Raw genomic sequence first — 14,018 nt, 5'->3', positions numbered from 1 at the left:
TGACTGTGGACACGACAAGGCTTGTAAAGCTCCCAGAACACGGCCGCCAATGTCACTGCTCACCTGAACACCGGCGATTACAAGATTATGATTATGATGATCACTACCGTTAATTATGATTAGCTTTCAAGCAAAAGGTTCATCCCAGATATTCCTGCTCCTCTGAGGCCTCCCGATCCCGCCAACCCAAGCAGCCGTCCCCACCCCCACCTCCACCCTGCGTACCGCCACCTTGACCCCAGCGCGGGCGCCGGATGCCGTCGCCAGACCCCTGTTACCTGGGGTCAAACACGACTTGTCACCACCTCGCGTCCCGAACCCTATCTCCCTCCCGGCCGCCTACCGACCCCGCAGCTGCCAAGGCGGCACCCCCAAGCCCGGCCCGGGCGGCGGCCACGCTGCGCGCTAAGGCTGAGGGGAGGGGGCTCCGCGGCGCCGGCGGCGGCGGCGCCGGGGGGGGGGGGGGGGGGGCAGAGCCAAGAGGCGCGGCGGCGGAGGACGCGGGGTCTGCGGGAGCCGGCGGCCCTGTCCGCAGTGAAGCCCGCGGCGCCCCAGGCGCAGGGAGTGGCTGTCCCTCCCGCGCGCAGCGTTACCGAGATGGCGGCGGCGACGCGGTGGCGCAGGGAGCCCAGGAGGCGCCAGCCGGCCGCGGGCTGAGCCCCGCCGGCCGGGTAGCTCGCGCAGGGCCCGTGCGGTGGCAGAGCCTGGGCCAGGCGGCCCTGGAGCTGAGCGTCGGGCCCGGAAGGCCGCGATGGCGAACGCCAGCGAACCAGGTAGCAGTGGAGGCGAGGCAGCCACCTTGGGCATCAAGCTGGCCACGCTCAGCCTGCTGCTGTGCGTGAGCCTGGCGGGCAACGTGCTGTTCGCGCTGCTCATCGTGCGGGAGCGCAGCCTGCACCGCGCCCCGTACTACCTGCTGCTCGACCTGTGCCTGGCCGACGGGCTGCGCGCGCTGGCCTGCCTCCCGGCCGTCATGCTGGCGGCGCGGCGCGCGGCCGCCGCTGCTGGGACCCCGCCGGGCGCGCTCGGCTGCAAGCTGCTCGCCTTCCTGGCCGCGCTCTTCTGCTTCCACGCCGCCTTCCTGCTGCTCGGCGTGGGCGTCACCCGCTACCTGGCCATCGCGCACCACCGCTTCTACGCCGAACGCCTGGCCGGCTGGCCGTGCGCCGCCATGCTGGTGTGCGCCGCCTGGGCGCTGGCGCTGGCCGCGGCCTTCCCACCGGTACTGGACGGCGGCGGCGGCGACGACGAGGACGCGCCGTGCGCCCTGGACCAGCGGCCCGACGGCGCCCCCGGCGCGCTCGGCTTCCTGCTGCTGCTGGCCGCGGTCGTGGGCGCCACGCACCTGGTCTACCTCCGCCTGCTCTTCTTTATCCATGACCGCCGCAAAATGAGGCCCGCGCGCCTAGTGCCCGCCGTCAGCCACGACTGGACTTTCCACGGCCCCGGTGCCACCGGCCAGGCAGCCGCCAACTGGACGGCTGGCTTCGGCCGCGGACCGACGCCACCTGCGCTCGTGGGCATCCGGCCCGCGGGGCCCGGTCGTGGCGCGCGTCGCCTGCTCGTGCTCGAGGAATTTAAGACGGAAAAGAGGCTGTGCAAGATGTTCTATGCCATCACGCTGCTCTTCCTGCTTCTCTGGGGGCCATACGTCGTGGCCAGTTACCTGCGGGTCTTGGTGCGGCCCGGCGCGGTCCCCCAGGCCTACCTGACGGCCTCCGTGTGGCTGACCTTCGCGCAGGCCGGCATCAACCCTGTTGTGTGCTTCCTCTTCAACAGGGAGCTGAGGGACTGCTTCAGGGCCCAGTTTCCCTGCTGCCAGAGCCCCCAGGCCACCCCAGCTACCCTCCCCTGTGACTTGAAAGGCATTGGTTTGTAAGGGTTCTCCCTCCACTTACACCTCCACCCAGCCTTTCCCGTTGGCTTCGACACTGACGTCGTTTCTTCCCCCCTCTGCCCCCGTTTTAATTGTCTAAATTGCCTTCAAAAAGAGTCAAAGTGGATTAGCACTTGGTTTGTACAGACTCCTTTGTGGGGAGGGGTTCTATTTCCAGCCCCACTCCAGCTCTGCTCATTGTTGTCCTAAATGTGTTTTCATCCTGAAAATAGGCCCTGGAGTCTTTGTATTGGTACTGATGTCCTTTATTCCATGTTATTACTTTTGAAAATAAAGGCTAAACTAATTTTCTTCATGCAACGTTTCCTAAAGACCACGGCCAGTTTTCTACAGAAGCTATTTTTGACAACCTCAAGTGGCATTACATTTTACAGTGAAGTAGCGGAAACTAGGGGGACTAACACGAAGTTGGATTTCTTGAGGGTCTTCTTTTGGAAGCAGGAGAAGGGGGTGGTGGGTTGTCTTAAATTCTCTGAATTGCCAGCCATGGAGTCAGTTGTGCTGCTCTGGTTTTTTGGAAGTGTTGAAAACTTTGTTCAGTATTGAGATTGAATTTGAAGAGAAGCTCTGGGAGTGATTAGCCAGGAAGTTGTTTTTATTAAGCAGTAACAGGTAAGATTTGTTTCCTGAGTTACACTGCTAGAAAATACAGGTCAGTGACAACTGCTGTCTGCATTATACCAATCTTGACTGCAAACATTTCTGTAAAACTGTAACTTTTAAAAGTTAAAAGGTGTTTTGGTTAGTAATGATGTGGAGAAAATAGAGTATTGCATGTTTTTGTATGTAGTTATTGCAGTTCATGGATTGGGGAGGGGGGCTCTGAGAAGCAGAGTACTCAATCAAAATTGTTTCACTATTTTTTGCCAATAAAAATTAAAATAATTTTATGGAAACAGCTTGTGCTTTGGAAGCCCAGTTTTATTCTGGCTTATGAAACTAATTTACACATTGAAAAATGTTCTTTTGTTCATGGTATAAATGAATGGCATATAATGATACTGTACTTCTAGCAGACAAAGTGTTTCCTTAAAATGTTTGCTAGGATAAACTGTGCTGTTCTACTGATGGTTATTTTAAATTAATGAGAACTATAATTTTAAATAATGTTTCTTAGACACATTGTAATCTTACATTGAAAGACTAAATTCTGCAAGTACTGTATAATTTTTGCTAAAAATGCTACACTTTTATTAATGTACCTTCTGTTTTAAGGATTTATATCTGTATTTCTCTTTGCATTATATAAATATACCAGTATTTTCAGTCTGGAGTATTTTGTTGTTGTGTGAGGCTGTGACTGGTACTATAGGCATCTAAGCATGGTACTCATGTTCTGTTAGCTTTTATTCATATTCTTTTTTTAAAGTTAAAAAAAATTATTTTGTGTTTTTCTGAAGTGAGAAGCAGGGATGCAGACAGATTCTCACATGCCCCCTACCAGGATCCACCTGGCAAGCCTACCAGGGGGCGATGCTCTGCCTGTCTAGGGCGTCGCTCTGTTGCAACCAGAGCCATTCCAGGGCATGAGGTGGAGGCCATGGAGCCATCCTCAGCATCCGGGCCAATTTTGCTCCAGTGGAACCTTGGCTGCAGGAGGGGAAGAGAGAGAGAGAGAGGAAGGAGAGAGGGAAAGGTGGAGAAGCTGATGGGTGCTTCCTCTGTGTGCCCTGACCGAGAATCAGAGCTGAGTCTTCCACACACTGGGCCAATGCCCTAACCAGCCAACTAGGGCTCATGCATATTCGTTTGTTGACCATCAGATTAAGATATTTGGAGGCTTGTCAATTTAAAATGCAAGATAGAAATCTGCATATCTCTTTAAAAGGAAGAAGCAGTAGCTCTATACTGCTTTAAAGTGTTTTTATGAACATAAAACATAAAGTAATCATTTTTACTTGAAATAACTAAAAATGGGTGTAGTAAATATGTTGAAACTTTAGTTGAGCACCATATAAACTATTAAGTGTTTAATCCAAGAGGGATGTCATTAGAGGGTGTAGCCAACTTTTATGTCTGGTAAATGGTCGGCATTGTAAAAGTCAATCAGTCTGTGCAAACAGTCTCAGATTTGGAAACTAGGAATAACTATTTTCCTTATTTCTCCCCAGGTCATAAGATCAGTAGATGTTAATTATTCAAGGACCAGTCATCAAAAATCTCAGCTAACCTAAAGACAGACAGGCCCAGGAAGTAAATCTCTCTTCAACTAACTCCCCCCCCCCCCACACACACACCCAAGGGATCAAAGTCTAGAAAATAGAAGTCTTTTTCTAAAAGACTTTTTCTAAAACAGTGCTTTTCAGAGTATTGAGCACCTGAGACACACATGAAACAAGTGTCAGGACTCTCCTGGACTACTCCAGGCTCAGGCACAGAGACAGCCTGTTTGCTTTATGTGGCCTTGAGTTCATGGATATATATTTTTTATAGGAGAATCCATAGCCAGAGAGTCTCAGATTTTAACAGTAAGAATGATCATCAGTGTTTGTGGGGCTGAGAGAGTCTCAACAGGAAAGATTGCAGTGGGACCCAGGAAAGGGCATTTGTAACTGGTGCCCCAGATGGTTTTAGAGGCATACCTCCAAGTCTTCAGACAGCATGGGACAAATTTGTTTCTGGTTTGCTTTGGTTTTAGTCTGATGCAAGTTGAGGTGAAGAGTAATGAGAAATGACAGCCAGCTGTAAAGGAAAAGGAGAGAAGTGCCACAGAGGTAGAGGAAGCATCTAGGAGATGGCCCCTGTACCTCACAGCTTCTTAGGTCAGTGAATCTATTAAAGGGTACTTGCGTTGTTAATTATATTAATAATAATAATAATAATAATAATAATAATAAAAGGTTAGTTGTGTTTCAGAATACTTTATTCATTGTACCAGAACAAGCACAATGTACCTAGGGAAGACTTCTGTTAAAATAGCTTGTTTGGATATTAATTTATTTAGTACTTGTCTCCCTCCTCTCCCAGCCCCCCAACCAAGGTGAGAAAAGTCACTATTCTTGAGGCAATGAAAATAGGTATCTTCCATTCATGTCCTGGTATGGAATAACTGGGTCAAAAACAAGCACTTTGGAGTCTTTCAAAAAGATCAGATCTATTTTCATTTCTACCTGATCATGTTCATTTTTTTAAGAAAATGAAATAAGCAAAGGGGAGAAGTGTGTAACAAATCAGTAACCATAGCAGTAAGATCTCTGTGTGCTGTTCAGCCTTGCCAAATCTTGTCGTTTTGCCATATTGGTTTCTACTTTTCCCTTTCTCATTTTTTCTTTCTTTTCTTTCCTACCTCTCTTATTCCCTCTCTCTCTTCTTCCTTTTTTTTTTTTTTTTTTATTTCCTACCTACCTTTCTCTCTTTTTTAAAAAAGAAGTGAAACACAAGTACTTCTGTGAAGTCTTCACCATCAGGCTTCTACATTCTCAAGTGCCCTGCCCCTGAGAAGTGTCAGGGTCCCAGGTCTGAGGGCTGAGTCAAGGTTTAGTCTCCCAGGTGCATCACCGAGTTGGAGGAATTGGGTCTATCCTTTACAAGATCTATAGGATGAGTATAAACTTCTCTACCTGCCATAGAAGGCCTTTCAAAGATTGGCCCCTCCACCACCCTGGCCTCATGCCTCCTCAGCCCTGGTTTCCATTTTCTCTTCTTTAGTCACTTTTGTGCAGCATTCCCTGGAAAGCCCATACTCCTGCTCTGCCAGGGAATCCCTCTAGAGCAAAGGAAGTGCTATATTTAACAACTAAGACGGCATAGGCATAACTAACCTGTATAAGCATACCCCTAGGTCCTAGCTGAACATCAGGTCTGTGCTGGACCCAGACCCAAGACTCTGGAAGCCTTTCTTGGCCTGGTCACCCCTCCTCTGGGCTTTTACGTTCTCCCACTCCCTTCTCAGACCCTTACTCCAACTGCTCCAAGCCACTGGTGGTGCTCTGAACAGATTTTACTGTGTCACACCAACATACTTTTTGCATTTATCGTTTATGTCCAAAGTCTTCCCTCCCTTTTTTCCAACTCAACTGCTGTTAAGCTTTCAGAAGGTGAACTAGACATAAAGGGTGAACCAACCCCATCAGACAGGGTAAGATTGTCCCAGTACAGACCCTTCAAAATTTTAAAGGCTCCAAACTTAGTCATGAAATTTGAATGCCATGGTGGACTGAGTAGCAGACTTACTGTCTTAGCAGCAATTTAAGTTGTCTCTGCACCAAAGTGGCTGGGGTTATCAAATACAGTGGATCCCCAAAAAGTTCTTTATTCACTAGGCAGATGTGTCACGGTGTGACTTGCCTCAAGACCAGTGACCTTCAGGACTCCCTCTATGAGGGGCAAAGGAGGTAACCCACCCACATTTTATACCCATAGCAATATCCTTTGCATGGTTTATTAGCTGCTTCTGGAGCAAATAGAAGTAAAAAGCAAACTTGATCTGAGTCCAGAGGACTCTATGTTTTTTTTTTTCAACTTGAACAAGACTTTTGGGGTTTAACCCAGTCCATGAAGAGAGCCCTTTTGTCCCCCCTCTTTCTTCCTTTTGGGGTGTTTTATATGAGGATGTGATGTTTGGAGCCACAGCAGCTATCTTGCAACTATGAGAAGAGATAGTGTCAACAAGAGTAAAGATAGCAGACCAGAACGATAAGAAGAGCAGGCGTCTATTCTAACATTGTTGAACTGCTTAACCAAATATGAAACCTCGTATCTCTAGACTTCTGGCTTTGAAATAAAAACTACTATTGCTTCAGGAACTAATATTCAGGGAACCTGTCATTTGAAGTGACAACCACATTATTTAAAACTATTCCATCCTCTCCACTCCTTTGATAGGTATGCTTGATATACTGGAACTGTATAACTTATTTAACTTACTTTATCTAACTATCATATTATTCAGCTTGCTGTTAAACCATTAAATTAACCTGGCTCTGGAAATATAAGAGCTATGACTTGATTTCTTAGATTGAACTAAGTCTAGAGAGTTAAAAATTGCACTTTAAAACTTTTTTTTCTTCTTTTCCAAGTGAAATGTTGGGAAGGATAAAGGTCTTCAGTTACATAGGAGAGGTTATAAGAAAATTGTTTTGTCACAAACTTTGCTATGGTTTAGAAAAAATGTTGTTTTGGAAAAAATGATTGAAATCGGAAATGACAGTTTTCATGAAAGTCAATGTTTTTAACGAAATCCAAAGGAGCACTTAAGTTTGGTCAGTAGCTTCTGACATAAGATGCATTTCTACCTTATAATGAATTCCATCCATTCAAAATATTTACATCAAAGTACATTGTTGCCTTAGTTTTTTTTAATATAAATTCTTGTTTTGCCTTATCTTGCTTTTTCTCACCTATAAAGTTCCAACGTCATGGAGAGACCATTCTAGGGCATAGAAGAAACAACATGAGTCTTTGTACTGCAACACGTTGTATGCTTCACATATAATTATTTTAAGGCATCTGCATGATATCCGATTACAAGTTATTTTTTTAAAACATTTTAAAGGTGTTAAATTTGGTAATAGGTTAACATAATAACCAAACAGAACTGTACACTAAAAGAGAGTATTATTCCTTAATAACAAGTCATGAAGAGGAGAGGTGACAAATGACAAAGCTCTGAGTCAGTGGGCAAGTTCCCAGTGTCCTGCACAAGCCTTACCCCTTCTCCTGGCTATGGGCATTCAGTCTACCACCTTAACAAACTGAGTTGCTATTTGTAAATCTGTAGGAATATGCTATGAAAAATATACAGAGTTAGGATAACAATTAGAGACAATGAGGCACCCTAGGGCAAAAGCCCCAAGTGGACGAGAGTCCAGGGACTTCTCTGACTTCTTACTGTAAACTGCGTGCTGGAAACAGCAAAACGACAGGATAAGATTCAGCAACAAGAAATGTTTAGGCTCTCAGAACAGAGATTAGAAGTCAGCCTGTTCCTTGTCCTTTACTTCACCCCCTAAAACTTCTTCTGCCTGTTATTTTGAGTTATTTGTAAAGGCTAATAAAGATCTGAGTAAGGCTGGGGAAGGGGCTTCAGTCCTTGGATCTGCTGACCAAGGCTGTTGCCTGCTCGCAGCCCCTTGGAGCATGTCATCAGGTCTCCGAGTAGTTCATTGTCTCCGCGACATAAATCTTTAAAAAAAAGTAGATTACCCATCGGTACATGCTTTTTAACTTGTGTGAAAATGGATGACTGATCCAATTAAGTTTTTACTACTTATTAGAAAGGATGTATTGAACATTATATGAAAACAACATTTACCAAAATTGCTGAAGTGCCTGCTTCTTTATCCATGATTGCACATGCTGAAGTCTATTTTTTTCCTAGCAAACTCACTAACGAATGTTCTTTGACAACAGACCAAACTGAATCAAAAATAATACTTCTGTGACCAACTATGGTAATCAGTAGAGCAAAATCCCATACATTTCTGAGCATATCAGCCCTGGGGTGAAGTTACATACAATGTGCAATTGTAAGTCCTGTCTGCATAAATAACTATAAAAGGAATGTTTCTTTTTGAAATGGTTAATAGGTTGGTCTGGTCAGGTTTAGTCACTGAAATCTATTTTATAAGTTATTTGCAATGTTGAACCCATTTCCAATACCTGGTGGGTTTCTCAAGGTGAGGCACACAGGCATCGTCGTATGGCCAGCCCCAGCACCCGGCTAAGCCCCCGTGGTGAACACTCCGTCACCGCCATCTGCTGAATCAACCAGTGAAATCCCACAAGTCCATCCCTGATTGCAGTCAGCTGTGCATGTCATAATTCTCCTTCATGATCCAAAACCTTACTGATTTACACACTGTTGTTGTTGTTGTTTTGTACTATTTTAAAATTCATGCTAACAGAATTTCCATATATGTAAAATGAAAATGCACATACTTGAAGTGCTTTTTTTACTTATTGAAGGGTCTTTACTGATTTTAGGATATCAGCTGCATAAAAATCTGCTTGTAATAATAACTAGACAACTGTGACAAAAATAAGGATATAATATTAAAATAAGTCAAATTATATATAATACTGTCATTATTCTGATACAGAATTTGTACACAGCAATATTTATACAAGTACAAAGGGCAGGACATCAGGCAATCCATTACAGTAGAACTTCTGGTTCCAAATGACGTATAAATTGCAACTTAATACCAATTTAAAAATGATAACTAGTGTTATACCAGATTAAGATCAGTATTTCCTTTCCAATTAACATTTTAGGAACATCTCTAACTATGAGACTTTTCTAATAAAATAAACTTCATAAAATAGAAATAAATGTAACACTGTATTACAACAATTTTCAACCTTTCTTATCTCATGGTATACATAAACTCATTACTAAAATTCTGTGGCACACCAAAAAAATTTATTTTGCCGATCTGACAAAAAAATATGTATAATTTCGATTCATTCACACCAGATAGCTGTTGTTGTGTTAATTGTTGACATTTTTTAATCTGGAAATCTAAGGGAAAAAGGATCACTGTTCCTGACTAAATAGTTACATAGTACATGTTTTAAAAATTCACGAGGCACACCAGTGTGCTGCTGCATACCAGTTGAAAATTGCTGCTATATTGGAAAGTCTTTTTTAATAAAAACGCAAGTCTACAAATCAGGACTAAATTAATTTGACTTTTCATTACTTCTGTCCTCATATAGTCACACAGCAAATCTAAGTTTCCCTTGCACAGGCAGGATCAGTGGAAGTTTAGCAGAACCCCAAACTATACACTCTGTTTAAGTATCACTGAAAAAGCTTGATTTTCATCAGTGATTCCACCAGCAAGCTAAAGGCTATGGGTAACCCTCCTACCCTGGACACACACATTTTAAAATGACAGAGGGGCAGGGAGAAAAATAACAAAGAATAAAGTGAACTCCTTGAAATTCTTTGAAAAGTGAGGGATAAGAGACTAACGGGTGAAAAAAGATGTATGTCTGGTGAGGCAGGAATGGGAGGAGGAAGGTTTAAGAGAAAAAATGTGTCTGTAACAAAATATCAAATTCCTATTCTTAATTTTATTTTTGTGAAAATGGATGATTATTGGCATTTTAAAAAAAGCCAAACCAAATCATAACACAAACAGGGAAGTATGAAGTGTTTTCACAAAGCCTTACATGTTAACATTTCCACCCACAATTAAAATCCTCTCGATAACAAGACAGCATTTAAAAGTCAAAGCTAGGAAAGTTACTTGGTAAGTTGAAGAAGCAATAGCATTTCTTCCTGACATACTATTTGTTCTGGCACAATCACAAATAAATAGACTTTACAGCCATAATGTGTCTGTTCACACCGGAAGTTTCTACTCTCAAGTGATTACTTTCGAGCTAAACAAATAAATCGGTTGAAAGAAGCTCGTAAACAGGCTAAGCCGGGCATACATGGACACGTGTGATGCATTCTCCGCCCCCAAAATGGAACCTAAAATAAAAAGAAAACCAAGTTAGAGCAGGAAACATTAAAAAACAAAACAAAACAAAAACCGCCCACCAAACTATTCTTGAGAAGTCTCTGAATAATAGCATCTATTGAGTGTTAATGATTCATCAGGCAATATTCTCAGTATTTTTTATGTATTATTCTTTTCCATCCTTACAATCACTCTGAAGATGGCAACTACTTTAACTATACCCATTTACAAATGAGTCAGTGAGGCACATAGAGATTAGTAACTTCCCCAAGGTCACACATCCAGAATATGATGCTTGGCTGACAGTTGGACTGGAGACTAAGCTTTTACCCACCAAGCTGTACTGCCTTTTACTTTTCTCATTTTGATTCTTTTCATTGTTCACTGCTGAAGCTCCTTGAGAGAACCGTTACACTGGGCACGACCACATTCATATAATACACAAATATAAATTCACGGACAACAAGCAATAGATACATAACTCCACGTGTTTACACACATGTCAGAGGAGTCAAAATTCTGGGAGTGAGGGAAAGGGGAGAGAGACAAGGGAGAAATTAGGAAAGGAGGCAAGCTTTATATGCTGAAATGTAACTAACCAAACCCAGCATAGGGAGAGCCAGCAGTGCAAGGCCGGCCTTATGCTAAGAGTCATTCATTCAACTTACATTCTAAGAGCGCTGCCCATACCACCAATGAAGCTGGTTGAGGAGGGTCAACCAGCAAATGATGTGGTGGTTTTCTGTGTCAGAAACAAGTAGAACATACTCCTCTGGAAATGCTTTCTAGAGGCAGAGAGCAGAAGTCATTTTTCCTCCCCTAAGAATGGTGCCTCAAGAGAATCTGTCTGCTTTGCAAGTTCTGTAGAAAAAAGTTTAACACAAGGTGTAGAGGTGGTGATAGTCAATGAAGTGAGATGGCAAGTTATTCAGATTGAGGGTCAAATAAATGAGGCAAGCAAGTGTAGATTCATATCCAGGGGTTGTTCTACAGTTTACACATGACAGGAAAATGAATCTTTCCTGTCTCTTAACTCAAATGCTTTATTTGGTGTCATTCTTGTGTATTTCTTATTCTATTCCACCAAAAGAGGCACTCCACACCAATTATCTGTCCTTGTGAAAAATATGAGATGCATCTCCCATAGTCATTCTACATAATTTTATGCATAAAAGAAAGAAAGGACTGTCTTCAGACAGTGGCAGAACCATTCTAAGCTTATTTTTAGGTTGAACTGATAGAACAGACCCTATATGGTAGTCCCAACAAGAGTCAAGGCTAGTTATTCTGGGTGTTAACTTTGAGTGGTACCACGTTCATGTTCTTCTTACCTTCTTTTTCCTTTTTCTTCTCTTTCTCTTTTTTTCTTTCCTGCCTCCCATTTCCAAAATTGTTCTAGAAGGGCCAGGCAGATGATTGAGATCAATACATACACAGAGAAGCAGGAGGAGGGCAGGGTAGGTATGTGGAGGACAGGCAGAGCCATCTAGGCTCCTTGTCTTTTTTGAAAGGGCATTATTTTTAAGGCTTTAACGACAGCGCCTACACATGGGTACCATGGCTATCAGCACCACACAGACTTATGCTCAGAATGGTTCTGCCACTGTGTGTGTTAAAAGGTACACAAATGGCTGGCTCATTTGTTATCACTGAGACTATGTCAGAGAAGGTAGGTACAGCTGGATAAGCTTGGACAATTACAGGATAGTATGAGAAGTTGTCCTCCATGAATTTTAATCCCTTCTGAGACTTCGAGAGCTTCTTTTTTGTTAAGCCTAAAGCTACTGCACAGGCCAGTGGTTCTCAATTGGAGGCGATGTTCTCGACTTCCCCAGAGGACATCACAGAATGTCCAGAGACACTTTGTTTGTCACAACCAAGAGGGCAGTACTATTGACATTCAGTGGGTTGAAGTCAAGGATATGGACAGCCCTTATAACAAAGAATTATCCAGCCCAAAATGTCAATAGTGTTGAGGTTGAGAAAGCCAAACAGAGGCAGCAATATTCTAGGAAAAAGAGACTGAAATAGGTGGACTGAAACTATAATGAGCATGTCAAACTATTTTACATGGAAAACATCAAGGACATTTGTTTTATTCATTCATTCAACAGACATTTACTGAGCGTCACCAACATATCAGGTTCCCTTTTTTAGGTGCTGTGGAACAAAACAAGGAAGGCCCCTGACCATCATGGCACCTACATTTTAATTATAAAAGATAGATAACCAGTAAGATATTTCAGCTACTAATAGCTGCCCTCATGGTGCTTACGATCCTGTGCATTACAACAATGTGGTCATTCTTTGGTTTGTCACATGGGCTGTCAGCCTGTTAAGGCATCCTATATGAATGTCACATCAGACCCATGTGTCAGCTCTCATTTTGACATGAGCTAGCTGGCTTCCTCTTGAGGTGCCTGACTGAATTACACCCAGCTAGAAAGGGGAAGTGTCACAATCAAACCCAGGCCCACTTTCATCCAAATGTTGCTCTCTTCTCAAATACCACCATGCCCGAACTCTAGGCCAGGGGTCCCCAAACTACGGCCCGGCCCGCAGGCCACATGCGGCCCCCTGAGGCCATTTGTCCGGCCCCCGCCACACTTCTGGAAGGGGCACCTCTTTCATTCGTGGTCAGTGAGAGGAGCATAGTTCCCATTGAAATACTGGTCAGTTTGTTGATTTAAATTTACTTGTTCTTTATTTTTAATATTGTATTTGTTCCCGTTTTATTTTTTTATTTTAAAATAAGATATGTGCAGTGTGCATAAGGATTTGTTCATAGTTTTTTTATAGTTGGGCCCTCCAACGGTCTGAGGGACAGTGAGCTGGCCCCCTGTGTAAAAAGTTTGGGGACCCCTGCTCTAGGCTCTTTGGAGAAGGGACTGGTCTGTTTTATTTACATGCACATAGCATTTATCTGATACATAGGGGACACTCAAGAAAATATTTGTTAACTTTCCAACTCCCACTCCACCCTGCCCCGTCATAATCTCTGACCTCTCAAAATGCAAAGGGACAACCATCTCATGTCCTGTGACCTTTCCTCATCCCACACACTGACTCTCAGCACGGCACACAGAGGTGGATTTTCAGTGAAGCAAAAGAAGCTGGATGACCTTGCATATAAGGGTCCCTGGCAATGTGTGCACAAGGGCATTAGCTTCTGTGAAACTTTAAACACCCCTCTATATTATTCTTTTCCTTATTGAGGGCACCAAGATTATATAAACCTCAATCTGGATCTGCCCTGACCAACTTCAACATAATGATTTGACAGATCCCTCGGGATGCCCTTCTTTTATTCTAATCAAACCAGTCCCCTTTCAAGATCTAGTCTGTGTTTTTCCCTTCCTCTTCCAAGCCTTTCCTAACCCGCTCCTTTCATATGAGAGCTCTGATGACAAAGGACACAATTTCTGATATGACATGCTCAGAGATCCTTGCCAACTTTTTGACTGGCCCATTCACTTCTAGATCTAGATACATTATGAGACAAACCTAATAGATGTCTGATAGTCACCAATATAATGCTGACAGAAGTGCATATTCAGATGTACAAATATAGTCAAGGAGCTAATCATTCAGTCCAAACTGATGGTTGATTTTAGAATCAACTCTATATTCAATACAGTAGTATTGGATCCCCCCCTTTTCTTTAAGGTGAGAGGAGGGGAGATACAGAGACAGATTCCTGCACACAC

At 43.6% G+C, this 14,018-nt stretch overlaps 2 protein-coding genes across 3 annotated transcripts in view; one reads left to right on the top strand and one right to left on the bottom strand.

Moving 5' to 3' along the window:
* The first annotated feature begins 603 nt into the window (after positions 1–603).
* GPR27 (G protein-coupled receptor 27) lies at positions 604–3,149 on the top strand. The gene has a single exon (XM_066245836.1). It carries the CDS (start codon positions 752–754, stop codon positions 1,877–1,879), a length of 1,128 nt encoding a protein of 375 aa, XP_066101933.1. The 5' UTR covers positions 604–751; the 3' UTR covers positions 1,880–3,149.
* Positions 3,150–7,305: 4,156 nt separating this feature from the next.
* Positions 7,306–14,018, bottom strand: part of PROK2 (prokineticin 2) — a 32,506-nt gene continuing 25,793 nt past the window's right edge. The window contains exons 3-4 of one of the 2 annotated variants that reach the window (XM_066244698.1): positions 11,626–11,706; positions 7,306–10,322 (exon numbers count right to left, since the gene is read on the bottom strand). In XM_066244698.1, coding sequence (XP_066100795.1) covers positions 10,218–10,322; positions 11,626–11,706 — 186 coding nt within the window. In that variant the 3' untranslated portion in view covers positions 7,306–10,217. The remainder of the gene's footprint in view (positions 10,323–11,625; positions 11,707–14,018) is intronic. The other variant, XM_066244697.1, reaches the window with a different exon arrangement.

This window comes from Saccopteryx bilineata, chromosome 10, assembly GCF_036850765.1.
Source record: "Saccopteryx bilineata isolate mSacBil1 chromosome 10, mSacBil1_pri_phased_curated, whole genome shotgun sequence".
In the NCBI taxonomy this organism is placed as follows: Eukaryota; Metazoa; Chordata; class Mammalia; order Chiroptera; family Emballonuridae; genus Saccopteryx; species Saccopteryx bilineata.
Note: the sequence above shows the minus strand (reverse complement) of the source record. Positions and strands in the feature narration are given on the sequence as shown.